Here is a 22,604-nt window from a genome sequence, read left to right as displayed (position 1 = left end):
GATAGGCCCCTCCGTGGGGTGACATCCTTGGTCCCGCCTACCGAGGGATTAAACAGTAAACCTGTTGTGTGTGAGCGACTGCCTGTGCAGTATTAATGTAAAGGAGTGCGCGTGTGTGTCTTTTCAGCCTACACTCTTGGGGAGAACACCATTCTCACATATTGCCCTCGGTGCTCAGTACATTAGGTGCACACGGTGCTCGGTGCACTTGGTAAACTCGGTGCGCATAGCGCCCGCAGTGCTCGGTGCACACGGTGCCTTGATATTGTACTGGAGGCTCTCACGAAGGCCCCGATTGAGCCCATACATAGAGTTGAAGTATTGGTCTATTAAGGCAGCCTTCCTCTTGGCTATCACCTCCGCAAAGTGGGGAAGTGAGCTACAGGCACTGTCAGTACACAGCTCCTGTATGCGCATTTGTGATGATGGCAGCAGCATATCACTACGTACAAACCCTGCTTTCCTCCCTAAGGTGATCACAGCCTTCCACATGAACCAGTCTTCATTAGGCACACGTGTCCTTGAGGTTGCAAGCTCGCACCTCTCACCCTCGGGCTATGCAGTTCTGTTGCGTCCCTCATATACTGCCTTTCCTTCAACCTCGCAACTGCTCTGGTATACTTTGACATAAATATGTTGGTGGTCATTTTCTAATTGAAAAGGAACGTTTACAGAACATTTTCCCCATGTTATAAGAAAGCCCTGTATTTACCAATAGTCGTTTTAGCTGTTGGGGGACACAACCTCCTTAATTCCTTCTCTAATTGACGGTGGGAGCCAAACAAACTTCTATAACATCTGTAACACGACCACCAACCAGTAAGGTCACATTGCTCGCTCTCACGGGTTAGATGCAAAAGAGAACGTGGTCTCCACGGGTTGACGTTTAATACCTCGGTAGGCGGGACCAAGGACGTCACCCCACTGAGGAGCCTATCGGCAGCTCTGATATTAATGCTCAGTGAATACCTGCCTATGGCGGGCATACCCCATATGTAAGTTGGTGGTCATCTTCTCTTTCAGGGAACGAGGGTTACGATAGGTAACCTGATGTTTTGCTTCCGAATGAAGTAGAGCAGCATAATGTTTTCTTTTTTATTATTTATTGAATCTAATAATGACAGCCCCATCAGATGTCACATGGGCAGGACCTAGGAAATGTAAGTTCCTCACTCTTCTAATAGCTTTTTACTATGTTTAACACAATGGCTACATTTAAAACAAAAAAAGAGGCAGCACACTATTATTCATTGTACTATTATTGTAACACTATAACTGTCATCCTATTATTGCAAAACAAATTTAGTAACAAAATCCCTTGACCCTGTCCCTTTTTATGTCAAAAAAAAAATATATATATATTCCTTATTGATTGTCTTGCTATAGCAATATAAAAGTATCCTGACTCTCCAAATGCAGAATATTGCATTTATTATATAGACTTACCTTTCAAAATGTGGAGGACAGATAGGCAAATTGGTAGGTTAGGTTGCATCGCAAAGAAAGCCTAAGAATCCTGACACTTATTCACCAGTCACAAACAAACAAAGCAAGTGAGTGAGTGGATTCAACTTTTAGTTTAAACAAAATCTTATTGATCATGTGTTTCTAGCAATTCCCAGGCAGGCTACAATTGGCTGTCCCAGCATTTCTATAATCCTTTCTCTACAGTAACTATTGTATTCACAATTGACTACTGAGACGCCAGGAACCAACAAAGTACAAGAAGCTTGATACATGCGAACTCAAGCTGTGCAGCAAAATTGCTATGCACATTCTTTAAGCGTTACATTTAAATAATGATGTATTATTATATGTAGATTCAGATAATGCTTTATCATTATACTATAAAGTACTAACTCCCATAGAGGAAACAAAAAAGCTAGTTTGTGTTGACAACACAGTTATACAGATGTTTAGTTGTCAGTAAAATGATTTGACACATTTGAAAATTTTCCCCATGTTATAAGAAAGCGCTGCATTTACCAATAGTCGTTTTAACTGTTGGTGGACACAACCTATTGAAATCATTCTCTAATTCACGGTGAGGGCCAAACAAACTACTGTAACACTAAAGCAACGCTGACACAGCCCCTAAATTCATAGCTCTCTTTAAGAAATATATATTATGGTGCTGCCCTGCTTACTGCATCAAAAGCTTTGAAACATTGAAACATATTGAAACATTTCATAATAACGTTTTTGAATTCCTTCTTATCAGACACAACACCCTTAAATGTATGTTTAATTTAAGACAGAGTTTCTGAATAGCCAAGTAGTTGCATGAAATGGGTATAACAGAAATATATGTAACAAGGACCTCTGTTGAAGCATATAAGCTGTGCAGTGAGTTGACATCACTAAGCTGTTTTATTTACTGCTGTGAATCCCTAGCAGTTCTGCAGAAATCAATAGCCAGAAGGGCTGGTAATTAGAGTGTCACAGGAGCCTGGTATAAAACACACAGCATGCCAGGAAGATTGCTCAAGTGCTTGTATCCATATAGACCTTAAACAATTAGCTGGATTGGAACTAAAAATGTTCTTCAGTAAAACTAAAAGACTGGCCTATGTGAACTGATCTCTGGACTATACACTGTTCTGCTTTGTTGCAATTTTTCTTTTTCTTTCCTTTCGTTTATTTGCTGTGCTTTTAGATCCTGTGAAGATGGACATGGAGCTGAAGATGTTCACAGTATTTTGGGGGGTGATTTTAATAGTTCAAAGCAGCTTTGAGACAAGAGTTGTTAGCGGTAAGTGATTCATGCTTTTGTCTTTTTCAACACTCAATCAACTTAGTGAAGCTTTCCCAAAGCTAGGTGACAAGAATAACTATTGTAAAAAGGGGTTTTGTTATATTTTGAAGCGGTTTGGGGTAATTCTCTCAGAAATGTAAATGTATCTACAATAATATTATATATAGATGCAGCCTGTTGTTGTGTATGTGTTATACTACTTGCATAGCTGAATTCAGTAGTTTAATAGTTTTTTTTTGCTTCTTTTTAATTCTCTTTTTGATGGTTAAATTAGGATTCTACTGCTGTAAAGTGGCACCTATACTTACACTGCATGATCTTGACCTATTTTGAATGTACAATTGGCATTAATAGTTAGAAGTTCTAAATTGGAGTGAATAAACATTTATCCATGAAAGAGCAAATGCATTATTAGTGTTTCAAAGGGCAAGTAAGTAAGATTTAGGGGTTCTAGTTTCTGTTTGTCAGTACACTTACCATATACCAGAAAACTGCCATTCTTACTATAACAGTTTTAAATCTATTATATTACTATACAATTGCAAATGTAATCCAGAAAAGTTGATTAGAAATGAAGATGAACCTGGTGCATTTTCACTCTTTCAATGTGTTTCCCTTACTGTACAAGTAAATAGCTGAGCCCTTTTCATCGTATGTAGGTTTGGAAAATTAAGATGTACCTTTTAAATGCACAACAGGGTTTTAAGTGCACAACAGGGTTGCCTGTTCTCTTTACATAGCTGACCACATCTAAAAGCTTAAACAGGTTGTGCAAGGGTGTCTCTAACTCATAACAAATTGATTACCAAGTATAGTAAACATATAGAAGGGAAGGAATGGTAAATAAGGGCAAGTAAAAAATGCATGTACCCATCAGCTATTATATAATTTGTAAGCAAAGTAGAATAAGGAAAAAATGTAGCTAAATATTAAGCTAAATCAGGGGCATCAAAATAAATAAAATTTTATTGTGAAAAAGTGAAACACATAATAAGAAAATGTTAAGAAAACAAGCAACATGAATGTTAGAATTTTTAAAACACTCCAGCATTATGACTCACTGTTTATTTTGTGGTTTGCGATATTTTGTGAAGTGTTAACGGGATAAAAAAAAATGTTAAAAAAAAAACAACTGCAGTACGCTTTTTTTTAAAAAAAAGCACTTTTAAAATTATATTTATTTCAACTGAAAACAGTTTCTGCAGTTTAGAACATATTATTTGCATTTAGACAAGTTTTCTTCAAATCTACTTTGTTTCCTCTTGGCAGTGCAGACAATTGCTGCCACCCTTTTAAATAGTAGAATCTGTGCAGTTATGTTTCAAAGCTGGACTGTGTAAATATCTCAAAATCTTCAAGTCTTATTTATACATTCATTCAAAGGTTAACACAGTTCTACCTAGCAGTGACAAAAGTTGTTTTGTAAGTTTTGGGAAATAAAAGGCTCTCATCTCATTAATAAGAAATGTTTTTTTTGAAAATAACCACTCTCTTAAATGACCGCACATGCTGATTATTATTTTAGAAGTTACCAAACCTAACTTCAAAAAGTTGTTTGAGTTTTTCAGCATTTTCACAAATAAACTTCAGCAAACTCAAATTCAACACCCCAAATTACTATTTTCTTGCTGCTGCTCTCTCAGCCATCCAATGATTCAATCACAAGGTCTTGCTTTATTATTATTATTATTATTATTATTATTATTATTATTATTATTATTATTATTATTATTATTATTATTAACACATTGTGGTCAGTGGCAAAATATAGTAAATCAGTTATTATTTGTAAAGATCATTTCAATGTTTCTCCTAAAAACATTTTGCTCATCTAATAGTATCACTTTTCTGCTTACATGACATTCTGTCTATTAAATATGTAATGATGTAATGTGTTATCATATATTCACTGTGCAATGATAAAATGATCCCAGAAGCAACACCTTTAAAGCAGATTAATTGTGGTGTTTAAGAGGCAGCTCAGCCTAGCCTGCTGGTTGTAGGAAAGACAGACGCATATTAGAACCTTAGAGAAGATTCCCTTTCTCTCATAGTAATGCAATAGTATTAACCAGTTACCTGCTAAAATATGAATAGGAACACATCAGTTAAGTAGGCTTTCCATTAATTAAAAGTACAAAGGTATCCATTACAATAGGATTTTCACTACTCAGAGGTTCCCAACCATCCTTGTGGTCTGTGAGTAATCCCTGGTGATGTCAAAAAAATAAATCCCTAAAAACATATCCTCTTTTCCACACATTCAAACCAGTAGTCTTTTGCAAATCTCACTCATTATACTTCCAACTATCGGACAGGTACCAAACAGGTACCATTGGCATATGACGGACATTGAGGGTGGCGGTATAATGGGGGAAAATAGCATTGCTTTACTCTGGTGTACATCAGTCCAGAAGGAACTGGTGGTAGAATGTGAGGGAGGCATTCTAATGGGGTGAAGCATATTGAATGAAGACTGTAAATTAAGATTTGGCTATTTTTTTTATGAGTAAACTATATACAGGTTTGTTAAATAAAACTATTTCTTTCACATGTATTAGGTATATAATGTATTATACACATGCTCTTGACTATCACTGGGGTTTTGTAATTATTGATTTTTCATTCATAGCTTCAAAAACATGACCATGTATATATGGTTGGTGGAATGTTTCCCCAGTGATGTAAAATGTTGTCAAAAAATCAAGCTATGGCTTGGCATTTATTAAAAAAATATAAAAATTAATGCAATTAAATTGTCAGAGGGCAGAGGCTTTGTGTTAACTGGTGAGCCTGCACACCACAAGCGAGCATCTTAACCACTATACGAAAGAGCCGGGCTCCTCTGCATTTGTGGCTATAGAGCTTTTAACTTCATCACATCTTACCTATGGGACAGAATTCTTAGCTAGCAGTGCCTCACACAACACTGCCATTATATAACTATGGCTCCCAACTATAGCCCTTCTTCTGAATTCTGTTTGCCACTAACACATCTGTAGCCTTGGTCTTTATTCTTTGGCCCAGTTTTTTTTCCTTACTCCGTGTTCCCTGGTGTTGCAGGTTTGCTATCGTGGTTCAGGGCAGTGCATAAGGGCATCTTCAGTACGCTGTTATTTAGATTTGAGCAGTTGCCAGTGTGCTTAACACATCAAAACTTCAGGAGCATGCTTTTGGCAATACCAGAAAGAGCCAGTCAATTCACATGTTTGATGATATAAAAACAGTAAGACAAGATAAAGACAGATTTGTACAACTATAAAAAAAACAGAAACTTATAAAGCTGGGAGAGAAATCAGCATACAACTAAAATATAATTTTATGAAGGCCAGTTAAATCCCTTTTCTACTGTAAAAGTACATTTTGTCTCACTTTTTCTAAATAATAATAATAATAATAATAATAATAATAATAATAATAATAATAATAATAATAATAATAACTTTAATTTATTATAGTGCCTTTCACACCTAGGTGTCTCAAAGCGCTATACAAAGCAAAACAATGAATAAATGTATTTCTTACATACAGTGCATGCTGATTTAAAATGTATCAAACACCCTGTGTTTTAATTGATTAGATCCACATAATCTACTCAGTGATACTCACTCAATGATAGTGTTCTTGCTTTACAGGAAGCTAGAAACTGCTGAGGTTTCTTCTGAGCTCCCAAGCAACCAGTGATATCATAAAGAGCACCAAGTGATGATAATGCAATCTGGGCAGAGGCAATTACTTAAAGTACCTTGTGTGCTGGGAACTAATCTTGTTATTAGACATTTAACAGTCAGTAGATTAATCTTAGGTATTAGCCCAGAACGCATTATATTTTTACACAGCTTTTACATGCATCATCAAAATGTATGAATAGAAATGTGAACAATAGGACTGTGTACATTGTTATGTATTGTTAACCTATTAGTAATTACTGCCCCTTCCTTTGGAAACACACACACACACACACACACACACACTCCTAGTGACAGCTGTTTATAGGTCAAATTGGCCTATGCAGGTAAATGAGTTTCACTATTAGATGTAATAAGTATGAGTTTATAATTTAAAGGATGTTGAATTCTATTGATTTCTATTCTGACAAAAATGTGATGCGTTTACTTGCATAAGCTGTATTAATACTAAGTAGAAAACCTTTTTTTCAGAAAAGAAAAAAAAAAAAACAAGTGGGAAGTGTGTGGTCTTTTCAAAACGCTAAAGCACACGACAGTTTTTAAAATATGTCAAAAAATAAATGCTGATATCGTATAGTGGGGATTACTTTTTTCTAATGGTAGAGTCTGAGTTACTGAGTTGACTGGTTTGTTTTATTAGAACTCATGATCAAGAGTTTGCAAAGTCTGAATGGCTTTGTGACCAGGATGGCTTGTGAGTGACGTCAGACCAGGAATTGACAGACACTGTACTGCGAGGTGAAGTGCGATAGCGTGTATTTAATTATAAATAAAAGGTTATAACACAAAACACGCACTGAATAAAACAAAAGGCATGATGGTCAAAACAAATAGACAAAACACAGCGATAAACATAGAAACAAGTAACATGCTGTTTTAAAGCCAGCACGAGTAGCAATTGTTATTGATATCTTTCACTTACGTGCCTCTTCTAAAACCCCAACCCAGCCTGAGAGGTTCCTGCCTCTTTTATGTAGCTGTGCCTGAGCTCGATTGCATGTCAGTCATTCAATCAGTCACAGGCACATTCTATATGTGAACTGATTTGGCAGGGGAGGCAATTAACCCTTCCCTGCCGACCTAAAACAACAATGCAAAAATACATACATTTTAATACTACTACTACTACTACTACTACTAATAATAATAATAATAATAATAATAATAATAATAATAATAATAATAATAATAATAATACAAAATAAACCAAATACACACAGGGATGGGGTGTACTCCATCACAGACTTACACAAAAAGGAAGCTTGCAGTAGATCAGTGTTGGACTTGGAATTGTAAACTTGGTTGCTTTTCTGCAAAGGAGAATCCACCCCTAACCAACACGTCATCAGCAAGCGCATAAAAGCTCTGTGTGTTATTCTTCTATGTTGCTTCTTTTTGCTCAATCAAGTGCTGGGAAGCTGAAACGGGAGTTGACCTCTTAGAGCCTGGAGGAAGGACTGTGAGTAGGGTTTTTCCTTACCTGAGTTCTGAGCGGTTCGTATTCAGTAGTTCTGCGGGGTGAGTGGTCAGGTTGAGAGGCTGGGCTCTCTCCCTCGGAATTTCAGCTGCTGATTTTCATTAAATTCAATATTTGGGGGATAGGTGGCAGAGTGCCACTGTGGAGAGCGTTAATTGTTTATTATTATTCATTCATGGTTTGGAGGCCTCATTGTTTTGGGGGGGAGGTGGCCACAGCCACTTCCTATCTGCGGCACTGGGATGCATGTAACTGTTCATTTTTTTCCGGCTGGCCAGGTAGCATGTGTAGGTAGCCATTGGGCACCTACAGACGAGACCGCCGGCCAAATTTATCTTTCACTCAGGCCCTGAGTGCCCATCAGTCATTGGGCCCTGAGCGCCATTCACAGTTCATAAATCATCTGCAATTGAAATCATCATCATTCATTCATTGCCATTCATTCATTGTGGATTCTATGTGTTGAAGTAGTCAATTGCAACTGAGCTTTGTACAAACACCTTGACCTCTTTTTTATGGATTAATGTATTACTTTAATATGGACTGATTTGGTATTGTAATGTGCTGCTTTGTGACTATATGTTTGTGTTGTTCTGTGGAAATGGATATTCTCCTGGTTAAATAAATTCAGTATAATTCAGTATTAAATAAATTCAAGCACAAATCATATGGTTGAGAATCGGATATATCAGTTGTTAATTAAATGTATTCCAGAGATATATTTATTTAGCTCATTTTCCATTCCTGGCTCTAGACTTCAATTTATAAGTGGAGCCGTGAAGCCGAGTATCTTTGTAATTGCATTTGTAAAATTGGGTCAGCTTCAGGCCATGCACGTCTTTCCCAAAGGAGTTGTTGAGAACTTAAAACTTAAAAGAATTTAAAGGGCCATCGTTAATCTTAACGATTCCATCGGAAAGAATGTTGGGGCAATAAAGTTAAAGAGAAACTGACAAAGCTTTCTTGCCTTCTTAAAGTGTTTAAATGTCTTAAGTCCTTACTTATTATGAACCTCTTCATAATTATATGTTTAACTATTTCTAAACCTACCCCTTTACCTTTCTACCTTCATGCATTTACATGAATCCAATATTAAATGATATTATGATTCATTTATTTCAAAGAGGAAGAGCCACATGTGGATTTCTTGGGATGTGTCATGATCTCTTCCCTTTTTGAGATAGTTCAAGTCTCCACTGGAGTTGTGCCCTTTCTCTTTGTTTTGGCTGATCCTGAAGCTGAATTTTCATGCAGATTATTTGCAAATAAACAAAACACAGTTTTTTTTAAATGTTCACCAATAACACATAAAATATCTTCTTGTACTGTAACACGCACAATGAGCTGGAGTCTGACTCCTGTGATTCAGTATAGTAAGGAGTGAGAAACCAGTATTTGGGTTGTACTTCTGTAAAAACAAATATATTAAAAAGGGGTGTTGCCTGAGATCAAGTGGTGTGCAGGTTGCCAGAAAAGAGCATTTGTCAATATTGAATAAATACTGTTGCCATTCTTTTTCAGTTTCAGTTATTTAGTTTAAATCACACATCCCTATTTTGTGCATTTGGTAAATATTTTTTTTCTTACTTATTTCAGGTCAGACTGTGTGTTATGGTGGACCAAAGCACCCATGTTACAAGATTGCTTATTTCCCAGATATGTCAAGCAGGGTAGCCTTCAAAGAGGCCAGGAATGCCTGTGAGATTGATGGTGGGGCCCTTCTAAGCATAGATAGTGAGGCTGAGCAGAGGCTTATAGAAAAACTCTTACAGGACCTGACGCTGTCAGGCTCAAGGGTTTTTGATGGAGACTTCTGGATTGGACTGACAAGAAATGGGGAAGGACATGGACATAACACTTTCACTGGCTGTCCAGACCTCTACAAGTGGACAGACGGAAGTGTCTCAGAGTTCAGGTAAGATAAGATGTAGTTTCAAGGTTATTTGATAAGCAAGATATGTGATTTATAGGTTTTTATAAGGTTTAGTTGGATTGCATTGTTAAATAACCTGCTTTTATGTAGTTATTTCCAAGATCCCTTTACAAAAAAAGAGCATTTGAATCCTTGTGTACACAGATTTGAAATGTTTAATTATTTCACAATGTAGGACCTTTTTTAAGGAATGCTTATCTACTATGTAATTCCATCACTTTGTAGATCTTACATTTTCCTAAATGAAAGCCACACACACTATAGTAAACAATATATGGTAGAGTATTTGTTATTTTTAAATAAATTGTTCTTAAGAAGAATCTAAAAAAACAACATACTGAATTTCTCTTATTCCTTCCATTACAAGAACTGAAACTCAAAGAATTTTTGCATTTTGATTCACAAAACATAAGGACACCTCCCTATATCTGATACTATCAATAGTGTATACTTGATCCTGTTAATACCAAGTTCCATGACAATTGCATAAGTGTTTTTCCACATATATGGAGAAATCTGTGAAATATGGCACATGAACATATGTATGTTTGAATATGCATTTGATCTCCAAGCATCAGTGTTAGACTTAATGTATTAGTAACTAATAATTAAGTTTCCTGACAAGTGTTGGCTGCGTTTCTGCAAGGATGTGGAAGTGTAGTACTTAGATATTTGATAGGAGTGATATACATTTTCATCCCTGAAAGCTTTGAAAAAATACTATTAAAAAGTAAAATACACAAATCTTTAAATAAGATAACATGAGGCCTGAAAAGCAGGATGTATTAGGCTGTGTTCACACTGGGTTCATTTAGAGGGTTTAGTCCACATTCTGTACTGTTCAGTACGTTTTGTATGAAATGTGAACAACGAAGTCCGCTTGGGAAATGAACCGAGTCCAGCTAAACAGGTGGTCTCGGCTGTTAGCCAAACACACCAAGCAACAACTGCTGGACTCTGTCCTTTTGCACATCAGAAACTAACTATACAAGGTAACCTGATTTAGTAAACATTTCACGCATAGTTTAGTTCATATTCTGAAGAAACAAGTAGAGCAAAAACCTAAAAATGTCTCGGGGAACTACATTAGGTACCAGACATCCTGGGAAAACTGGGATGGTCACAGTTCAGTCTTAATTTTTTGTCCCGGTCGGGAAATTTTTAATCATCTCAGTTTTGCTATTGTCCCAGTTTTGTATGGGTGTGCTCAGCAAGCTAATAGCAAAGCAATATATTATGTTGTGTTAGAGCCATTCAAAAATAAAATAAATAATCTTATGGATTATTTGTTTAATCATTCTGATTATTATTGTGTTATTATATACAGTTATTGTAGTGGTTTCAGAATTGTTACAACGTCAGTGAATTGAAGAAAAAAACTCCCTGTATTTCACTGTGGAAATATGGTAATCCTAAACTCATGGACAGTGCAATAAACTGAAGCACTGATAGAAATTTGGTCAGACACCAAAATCCAAGCCGAACTGGACAACAATCACAATCACAAAATATTCAGTCTTTTCTCGAATTCCTTTGTGTTATGCTCACAGTAGCAGAACTATAGGCATTCAATAAATGCATTCATTAAATTAGAGAAGTGCTCCCCCAGTGGTTTCATCCACAGCAATATGTAAGAATCTAAAACATGCAATATTCAAAACTGGAACAATACATCAATAGCTGACATCTTTCAATATGCCTCAATATGGATATTGTAAACATCCGGTTCACAGACCATATAAACAAACCAAGTGCACTTGTGAACTGCATTCTGAACACAAACGAACTTGGTCCTGAAAAAAATGGAAAAGGACAAAAAACTTTAGCTAGCATCCAAACAAACTTGGTCCCTTTGGTCGCAGATAAGTGTGAACAGCAAGCACACTGATACACTGTTTCAAACTAACCTAACCAGACCGAGTCCGTTTGAAACACACCCAGTGTGAATGCAGCCTTAGATTTGCTGGAACAGTTTTGTTAGCTCTAAGTGCTTTAGTGTATCCATTATTTTCATGTTAGAAACTGGTATTACGATGAGCCTTCCTGTGGCGGGGAAGCGTGTGTAGTGATGTACCACCAGCCAACTGCACAGCATGGACTCGGAGGTCCATATCTTTACCAGTGGAATGATGACAGATGCAACATGAAGCACAACTTTATCTGCAAGTATGAACCAGGTACAGTACATATACTGCAGCTTCATTTTAATGTGACTACATACAGATTTTAGTGTTTCCATGAAAAGCAAGAAAACTACCCTTATTGCACTTGTGAATCTGAACTGGGGTAAGATTTTTATATCTTCTCTGACTCCCCCCACACCCCAGCACAGGTCAATCAAACTGACCAAAAATATTCCTACAGTAATACTGTATGTGTATTACTCTAATTTATTAAGTGAGTGGGTTCTAATTGTTTTATAGCTGAGGTCAATAACAATATCACCAATACTGTTCTGTCCCTGTAAAACAATAATTTTAATAAATATCCCATCTGTATAACCATGCAGAATGTAGGTATCTTCTTCTGTGAATCTGTGGTACTGAAGACCCTGATACTTCTGGTGCTACTGACGGAGTTAGGAGTACAGAGCATGACAATACAAACCAAAAAAAAAAAAAAAAGAGGAAGGACAGCAAAGTTCTCTTGGCACACAGAAAAGAAAGGTTTCCTGAGAAGGAGCTGAGAGTCCTTATGGCTGAGGTATCGGCCCGCCCTTTTCAGCAGGAATGCAGAAATTTGCCTAGCACTCCGGAAAAGATGGATTTGGCTTTCCCTCCAGACATTCCAACATTAAAAACTAATAATGAGTTTAACCTCCCTGAATGCAGTTGGCAGGGAATTCCAGAGCTCTGGCACACAGTAGCTAAACCTCCTCTCACCAGGGTGTGATGTTAAGTCATAGGGAGTCAAAGCAAAACCACCCGTGTTTTTGTTTGTTTGTGGGAATATTACAATTAATCAGTGGCGGCTACATTTACCTCATAACTGCTTGTGCTGGATACACTTGCTTTGCATTTGAGGCTGTGTGCCTGTGGCACTGTTGGACTTGTATAAATACTGCTTTGTTCTTATGAGTATCTGCTAAATGATGCTGATTGCTGTTTATCACTGTGTGGAAGGGTAGTGGGTAATTCACTGACACAGGAGACAGAACAGATGTACTTGAAACACCACACCGGTGCCCAGTTTTATTTTCTACAAGTACACTCTTTTTACCCGCAGAGGGCACTGTTGCCCGTGGCCTGTCTATCAACAATGGTAGACAGCACCACAGGAATATCAAAGCTGGTAAATAAATTAACTGCAGGCGCACTCGCAGGTGCTCAAAATAATAATGAAAACAGAAGCCGAAAGGAAAAAGGAAAACAAAACAGTAATAAAACTACAAATAAAAGGTGCTGCACTTGGCAGCGTTTTCTTGGTCGCCGCTACTCGTACGAACCGGATCACCAACCTACACTAGCGGCTCCCTGCCTGCTCTAAACAATATTTCGGGGGTCTGCCCAAGGGTTCCCCACTATCACTGTCTTGCTTTTGGGTTGTTTATTTTCTCCCAGCTTGTTCTCTGTCCTCGACCATCGCTTCCATACAGTCAGAGCGTCTAAAAGGGCAGACCTGAGGAAACAGGCCCCAAGACCTGCCTCCCAGCCATTCAGAGAGAGGGAAAGTCCACACACACCCTTTCCCACCTCCCAGTGTCACTACCATGACTCACAGATTTTTTCATCTAACTATGAGTGAAACACACACACTGTGCAGCTGCTTTATTGCCTGGTCTCTAGTTTATCATCTTTCCCAATGCCATTCCAAAATGTAAGCCCTCTCGTGCATGAAATGCAATGCTCTGGTTGAATAGCGATGAGGACATGATTTATAAAGAATACTTGATGTACTGAACTTTTAGCATTGTATTATTTGTACACCTCACATAAAACATCTTACAAGCTGTAGAAGCTATTGCATAAGACAGAAAAAGTGTCTGATCCACAGTTTTTTGTTTTGGCAATCTGTGAGCATGTTTTTATCTAGGCCATAAATGTTAACGACATCCTCTATTTTCTGCTGAAGCGTGTGGCCGTGCCAAGAGGCACTGAAGGGCTTTTAATTGATCTGAGATAATTAATTCATTACACATGAATTCTATTCCAGGGATTGTCCCTATTCAAGATAAATTAATGAATACATTTTTAAATATTAAGAAAATCCTTACGAAGGGCAGAAGTATGATTTTAACAGTGAATAGAAAAGGTGTGGGGTAAAATTAAGAACAAATATCCCATCATAGTTATACATTGGGTGGGTGCATATTTGCAGTATGGGAATGCAATAGGATTATAATATATAACCCTATATTGCTTGTCATGAGTTGGGCTGTTTTTTTCCACTGAAAAAAATGGCATATTTAATGGCATTTTACGGTCTAAAAACAAATGTTCCTGAATATTTAAATACTTACCTGAACGAACAATTGTAAATGCTATGTCAGTCTTTTAGAAACGCTGTATTTTCACAATCAGTGAATTATCAAAAAATAAATAAGTCCATATAAATGAGTTTAACTACATGTAACCCTTCCAATTCTAGAGTCTATCCCACTTAAGTGTACTTAAGTGTATTGCATTCCCAAATCCAAAACCATTGCGAGTGCTGCATCATTAAATTTACCTCCTTTAAGTGTAATGTTATAAGTGTATTTTCCTGTTTTACTGTATAGTGGTAACACTTTTAATACAGTCAACTGAGCATGTACATTGTGAACTGATGTAATTGGGCATTGTGAACAGGCTGGCTGGAGGTGTGACGTCAGGCCAGGAAATGAATGCAAGATAGACAGCAACTGCTGATGAAACTGAGGTGCAATGGTGCTCAGCTTGCTTATTAAATAAACAAAAATAAAAAGGTTTAACAAGCACAAAAAACACTGAACAAACAAACTAAACAGGGCGGTGGCCAAAACAGACAGACAACAAACAACAAGTATCAAGATGGTTTAAAAGCCAGCACGCTAACAATTGTTATTTATACTTTTATAATTACTCTCCTTCTCGCTCCCGCGTACCTCTTCACTGTACACCCAACCCCGACTGAGTTATTCGTGCATTTATATATACAGCTGTTCCGGGATTCAATTATTAATTAATTATTCACTTGAATCCCAGCACGTGAACCAACTTGTGCAATCCCCATGCTCACATACTATTACATATTTTATCTCACGTGAATAATTGTGCAATCCCCTTGCCTAAATACAACTATATATTTTAAAAATCACTCATGCTACACAGACCCATTTATATCCCGTGCACCAATATCTATACACCAACATTAATACACCACATGCTATATATAAACATAAAATACACACAGGGGCAGGGCACACTGGTAATGATGTGCTTTACACGGCCTTTGGTAAGGCTATATATAATAATGTCTGTTCAATTTTCAAGTAGGCTAAAATTACATGTAGCTGTGGGAAGAGAAAAAAAACAACTTTTCAGAATTAATATAGTAAATCGTCTGCGACGTACATACAGCATTTATGTAACAATTATTACCAAGTCATTCTTGAAAGTCAAAGGAGGGATTTTGTGAATGTGCATCACTGTGCACTGCTTACCATTCATTGACTGTACATATAAATAAAATATGTTATAAACTCATGGTTCTGTGTTTTCTTATTTAAGTGAAATAATTAATTGTTTCCCCTTATTAAGTGAAGCCTCACAGAAACAGTTAATACCATAATGCATTTTGTTACCGGTTCAGTAATATTTTGTAATAAGCATTGGGATTGCAGATCACTAGCCCGATTAATGTGTACTCTGTGTAAGTGTATAAATATTAGTATGAAGTAGGTTATAGAATTAAGTGGTTAGACTGTACTAAGTACAAACTATTTTTGTTCATGATGGGCATTTGGACTGTCGACCGTGGACAGGAGTTCCCAGGGGGCAGCTCACAATTGGCCCAGCGACGCCTGATGGGGAGGGCTTAGGTCGGCCAGGGTGTCCTCGGCTCACCGCACACCAGTGACCCCTGTAGAATGGCCAGCCGCCTGCGGTCTTGCCTATAACATGCCCAGAGCTGCACTGTCCTCCAATGCTGTAGCGCTGGATTGGCTACATGGCGGGCCTGCAGAGTGAAATATATGATATGGGGCCAACAGGATTTCTCCTGCCTAATTCTTGCTCTCTGGTGGGTGCTTTGTAACCAAAGAGTGGCAAACATCTTCCTACTATTCCTGTGTATAACAATGGATTAATACCTCATTTTTTTAAAGTGGACTTCTCCTTGTCTTAATAACATTCCATTGTGAAGGTGCTAATAAGTGTCCTGCATCTCAGTGAATTGCAGGGATTTTATAATTAACACGGGAACCCCTCAAATATGTTCAAAAGTGCTATTAAGAAAATGTGATAATAGCACAAATTCAAGTGTACAGATGGACCTTTGTGTGTTAAATTATTGGCTGAAGAAGGGTATTAGCACTGATATTAAGACAGAAATGGTACCAACACCAGCAAAAACATTACCTGTATTGGTCCCTAAGGCTCATAGGTGTCTTGAATTAAGCTATAATGGACAAAAAAATGCCCCAGCCCTCATTTGATCTGCTTGCATTCACCTGCCGCAAAACAGATCAAATGTAATGCCTACAATACAGAGGAATTTAAGCCTATGCAACATCACATCTGCCATATTACTGATACTGAAATGATGCCTTAAATTTATCTTCCTATAAAGAAAGCATCCTGGAGAAAGAATTAGGAGACAGAGCAGAGCCAGACTATGGTAAGGAGGAATGGTTGTTTGTCATGTTCAATCTGTAGAATGGTTCTATTCAATGCATCCGTGTGTGTGTGTGTGTGTGTGTGTGTGTGTGTGTGTGTGTGTGTGTGTGTGTGTGTGTGTGTGTATATATATATATATATATATATATATATATATATATATATATATATATATATATATATATATATATATATATATATATATATAATATTTGCGACGTGTGTTTTGCATCACCCTATAGAATTAACTTTTGTTTCATAAAGTCAAATAAATCCTGCTGAATAATGTTACGTCAACACATACCGGTTTGTAGTTTTCAATATACTTAACAAAAAAAGGTAACACTTTATATTAAGGTGCTGCTTATTAATGTTTTAATACATGTTTTATAAATATATAACATACACTTAACAACCATGTTATACAGTGTTAATAAAGCATTACATATGGTTTATAACCATGCAACAGGCATAGACAGAATTAGTTTTATAAAGGGGACAGTTTTTAGCCACCTATTATACTTTGGGATGTTTAAATGTAATTCTGTCTGTGGCTATTGCATGGTTATAAACCATATACAATGCTTTAGTAACACTCTATAACATAGTTATTAAGCATATATTATATATTTATATAAAAAAAATAAGCAGCACCTTAATCTAATGTGTAACACAACAAAAAAGACCAAATCGAACATGAAATACTGTACTACTATTATGGCTTCCAGTAAACTCTGGCAATATTATTTGTAGTTTCTTTGATTTGATCATGTTAAATAAATTATCAAAATAATATAAATAGGTGATGCAAAACTTTTGGTCATAGTTGTATATACTTAAACTTGGTAAGCAGCACCTTTTAATGTACATGTAAAAATGTTATGATAACGTTTGAAATATTTATGTAAAGGGTCAAAGCCCACATCTGAATCCATATTGTTACGAATTTGGCTTTTCTCATGTATTAAGGTGGTTTAAGATGGTTGTATACCAAGCTTTAAGTATGTTGCAAATATGTAGGCTTTGAAAATCTGAATTTTAAAGCTACAAGGATGCCAATAATAATAATACAAATCTTTATAATTGTATTTCTTGTTATTATTGCTTTCATTTTGTGTTTTAGAAACTTCACCAACCAACACACCTGCAAAGAATGATCCACCCAGCAAGCCTGAGGAAGATGCCCAACATGTTAATGTTTCAGGATCCTCAGGTAAAGTCTGAGCTAAAAAGAACGTTACTATGAGGTAAACATCACTTTCAGAATCATTAGTATATATCTCAGACCAGTCTGACACATTTTCATGTCTATTACTACTAGGGCTGCCACCTGGCCCCATAATTCTGCAACACTTTGGGATGGGACAGGGTTTTTAAGTTGCCCTTAAACAGATAGACATAAACATGTGAACTGAGCACTAAACACCTGCTTAATTTATACTGCTTCTTAGTTATTCGAATCATTCTGATAATACAAATCTTACAAAATAACAAGATACTTTTTTATTTTGCAAAATTAATATTTCAGTTCTCAATATTTAAAAGTTGCTATTTATATCCTGTTAATTAGTAATATATAGCCCTGATTTACACTGACTCTCCCAATTAAATAATAACATTGATCAGGTGTTCACGCTGTCTGGAGTCAGGAATAGTGAACAGCTGGTCAATATTAATGATTTGAGCAGGAGAAGGTGATATACGATTAGAAACTATAAAGAAACTTTAATATATATATATATATATATATATATATATATATATATATATATATATATATATATATATATGTATGTGTATATATATATATATATATATATATATATATATATATATTATATATATATATATATATATATATAATATATATATATATATATATATATATATATATATATATATATATATTTTAAAACTATTTAAAAAAAATATAATATTTGATGGTACTATTTAAAAAAAAATTTATTTAATTTGTTAAAAGCTATTGTATTGTCATGCTGCCTAAAGATAATTAATCAACAGAATCAATTTAGTAAAGGTTTAGGGCTCAATTCACAGCTCAATTCACAGAATGATTTTCTTCAAAATCCTGTTCTGTCTTGCAGTGTTCTGGAATTATGGGGGCCAGTTGACAAACCCTTTGGTTATATATATATATATATATATATATATATATATATATATATATATATATATATATATATATATATATATATATCAATGTTACTACTGACTTGTCAGGATGTGAACATCTATATCTCTGTATTCATTATTTTTTTTAATAGATTTTTTGAAGATAAATGTCATCCTTTTTTTTAGGTTTACTTCTTATTTACGTTATTATTCCAACCATACCGTTGCTCCTGTTGATACTAGTGGCATCAGGGACCTGCTGTTTCCAAATGTTAAGCAAAAGGTAAGTGACCTCACTATTGTAACGATGATGTAGTGTAACAATCTCTCAGTGTGGATGCATGTACCTGGCGACAGGGTTATTTGGAGATGGGTGTACATACATTACATTAGTCCAGATATGGTCTATATGAATGTCACCTGAGAGTTGTGTATATACTGTATCTAGAGATGTATCTTGCTTTTGACCATCTTTTGAACCAGTTAATGTATTGTCTTAATCTGGAGACTGCCTGTTATATTTAGGGCTTCTGATTTTTGGTTTTAACCGATAAAACTTGATTAAACACCCCAGATACAAAAAAGATGATATTGGTGGATAGCCAATAAACACCAAAAAAACAGCAGGAAAAACAGTGGAAATGGTTAATCAATTCATGTTTACTTTCCCCTTTCCCATTAAAAAAAATAAAACGTAGTACAAAAATAATAAATACATTTCCCAGTGCTGCTGGGCAATGTCCCGCCTTCCCGTGTCTATCTAGTAGTATCAACTACTGAGTGAGAGCACATTCCTACATTTCTATTGGAGAGTCCGCTTGCAAGATTTAAAACGAGATTACAATCAGGATGGAGGCTTGTCAGTGGGATTTAAAGCTGTACTACAGTTAAGATACGGATGATTCAAAACAGAATTGTGGCAAAATGTACAAAACTGCCTACACACAAAAACCCCAGAAGAATGTGCCCGTGACCATAGGGATTTCATTGTGGAAGACAGCAAAGGATTACACTAATTTCATACAGTATATCAAAAACAAAAGTCCAGAAAAAAAAAAACGTTTTACATAAAACTTGAAAATAAAAATAAGCACCGAAAAATACAATTAATAAAACCCCAAAAAACAGAAGCCCCAGTTATATTGTTACTGGAGATCTGCTTGTCCAATTGTGATGGAACTTACTAAGGGCATTCTTTAGTCTTGGTTATTGATAGTATCGTAATATGTATATTTCTTCATGGTATTAATTTCAAAGTGAACTGATGTATTTTGCTTTGTAAAAATATTAAGGTGTAAATACTTCTGGAAACCTCTGTGTAGGTGTTTGGTTATAGTGTATATTTTTAAAAGATACCTTTTTTTTTTTTTCAAAACAGTCATTAAAGTTATATTGCAGTTAATTATAGGTAAGTGTGTTGTTTCTACACACACACTAACATATAACAGTCAGGTGAGACAGGTTTATATTTGATCTCAAAATGTTTCCAAGTCATGTTATGTTTTTATCAAAAGCAAGTGAAATGTATTTTATATTGTATTTTGTTTTAAAAAGGGTAAATGAGTGCATGGTGTGCAGAGGTGAGTCATAATGGCGGTGTGACGCTTCTGATGTTTCTTCTCACTGCACTACAGCAGACCCTATTAGCCAGGTGCCCAGTGAGGTCAAAGTGGACACCTGCAGGGCTGGGCTTTGTTCTCCAGGAGCCGGTAGATTACCAAACTGCAGAGCTCCTGGGAGTAAAGAGGGAATTAGCTTGGCTGTGGAATTGGAGTGCCCTTCAGTTCTCCAGAACTCTTGTGGGGATTGATGCTTACTAGGTTAATAACTTTCCAGGTATTTAAAAATAAATATTGCACATGTTCTTATTCTACAGCAAACCACGAACCAAAACCAACCCAGACCACTCAACACTTTGGATTTCAAAGAGCCAGAAGAAAGACAATGGCATGGAAGTTTAACTAGCATATGATCTTGAAAACACTGTACGTTGACTTTCCTCATCACTGCCTGGCAGCTTGGAATTGCTTCACATAAAAATAAGGTTCTGGAATATACAGTACAGTTGAATAAATGCAAGCTAAGGAAAGAACTGTGAATGCGGAGAGGAGAAACACTTGACAGTTATGGTTCACTTGAATAATAGTGTATTATCTTGATCAACTTCTTGTCTGAAGGGAAAATATCCAAAACCCTTAACAATAGTAAACAGTTAGTTACTTGCTGGGGGGTGTGTGGGTCTGGTCAGGATGATATTCTATTCTATACTGTGTGGATTGTATTTGTCTCCTAAAATGTCAAAGCTACACCTCAGTGTGTTAGGAATGAAGAAAGCACATATCCGAATATTCTTTTAACTAAATATTGTTTTATCTTTGGTACCGCATAACAATAATTTCCAGATGTCATTTTTATTTGCTAAAGGAAATTAGCACTTTTTAAACTTGTTGACATTACACATCTTGCCATCTACTCAAGTTATGTTTTCTTGTAGAATTGCTACATCACAACTAATGCTTGAAGGACATGTAGTGAAAAAACAGGCAAACACCAGACTGAAAATGTACTGCTCGCTTATGTCTCTTTCACCTCTCTGAGAAATGCTTGAGAGTCATGTTTCCTTCTGAGCATTTACAGAGAGATATATTTAAACTGAAATACAAGAAAATTAATTGTTTGAAGATTTTCTTTTTTTTTTAACCACTGAATAATAAATTTTGTCATGTGTCATTTTCCTCACAACGTGCTTGACTTCAATGGAGAAAATCAACACATGGGATGAATTTTATTGCAGTGTATTTACACATAGTTTAAAGATTTTCAGATAAATACATATGTGCAGTTTCCTGTTGAGCTTTCATTTAAATTGTCATGTATTTCTCTTTTGAGTCTCGACTATGCCTTCAATAGTGGTTTTAGAAGAAATGTTTCAGACCAATCTGATTCAAATGAGCATAAAACAAGATTCTCGCGCATTTGTCAGAGAAGTGAAAGATCTGACACTGGGAACTGCTTGTTGGTGACAGACTGAAAATGTCATATGCAATAGGGCAGCTGCATGATGCTGTCAAGGGTGTGTTCTTCTTGGTGTTATATTTGATATGTGATTAAGTATTACTCAGTAATTGACATTTAATGTATAATGTAGTGTATACTTTATACAGTGTGTTGCACCCTTCATGCCAGTAACCCTCAGAATCCATTTTCTTTTATTTTATACAACTGAAAGAGAGAGGCGCCACCTGCCTGGAACAGCCACACATGTTCAGTGTTGGTGACGGTTCATTCAGGTTTTATGTACAGTACTTGGTATAACAGTTTCCAGCTTCATTTAATCTGCAACTATATTGTAAATAGAAATAAACATATGTATAGGTGTATATGTGCTTGCACCATATTAAAGAAAACACATTTGAAATCTAATTGCCCTTGGTCAATGCCACAGCTTTTATTATAGCATACAATTATAGCTACAAGTTACATTTTCAACACTCTAACATTTTACTGGTTCACATGATTGATCATGTTTTTATGATTTTGGGAATAGAAAAAAAAGAAAAAAAGTGGTTAAGATCCAGGATATTAATTTGCACGTGGTATCATAAATCTGTCAACAGTATACAAGAACACAATGCCTCCTTGCCAAGACAGCATACTTGCCAACGTTAGGAAACCGTACGCTCGTCCCCTTTGACGTATCCCCTCAACTAAACACTGCACGACCAGCATGACAGTAAACACAGACACAGTGAAGCGGTCTTACCTTTGTATACCGGTAAGTTAGTGATCAGCAGATGTGTCAGCCGCATGACGAGCACAGCGT

At 36.1% G+C, this 22,604-nt stretch overlaps 1 protein-coding gene across 1 annotated transcript; it reads left to right on the top strand.

Annotated features, from left to right (window-relative positions):
- Positions 1-2,508: 2,508 nt before the first annotated feature.
- Positions 2,509-22,577, top strand: LOC121327735 (chondrolectin-like). Its single transcript, XM_041271919.1, has 7 exons — positions 2,509-2,752; positions 9,518-9,836; positions 11,874-12,031; positions 16,602-16,649; positions 17,772-17,861; positions 18,968-19,064; positions 20,658-22,577. Exons 1-7 carry the CDS (start codon positions 2,668-2,670, stop codon positions 20,740-20,742), a joined length of 882 nt encoding a protein of 293 aa, XP_041127853.1. The 5' UTR covers positions 2,509-2,667; the 3' UTR covers positions 20,743-22,577.
- The last annotated feature ends 27 nt before the right edge of the window (positions 22,578-22,604 follow it).

This window comes from Polyodon spathula, chromosome 15 (assembly GCF_017654505.1).
Source record: "Polyodon spathula isolate WHYD16114869_AA chromosome 15, ASM1765450v1, whole genome shotgun sequence".
Classification (NCBI taxonomy): Eukaryota; Metazoa; Chordata; class Actinopteri; order Acipenseriformes; family Polyodontidae; genus Polyodon; species Polyodon spathula.
Note: the sequence above shows the minus strand (reverse complement) of the source record. Positions and strands in the feature narration are given on the sequence as shown.

Coding starts and splice junctions, on each gene's coding strand:
- LOC121327735 (XM_041271919.1), top strand. CDS start 2,668: ATGGACATGGAGCTGAAGATGTTCACAGTATTTTGGGGGGTGATTTTA. Junction 2,753..9,517: donor TGAGACAAGAGTTGTTAGCG/GTAAGTGATTCA, acceptor TACTTATTTCAG/GTCAGACTGTGTGTTATGGT. Junction 19,065..20,657: donor TTCCAAATGTTAAGCAAAAG/GTAAGTGACCTC, acceptor CTTATTCTACAG/CAAACCACGAACCAAAACCA.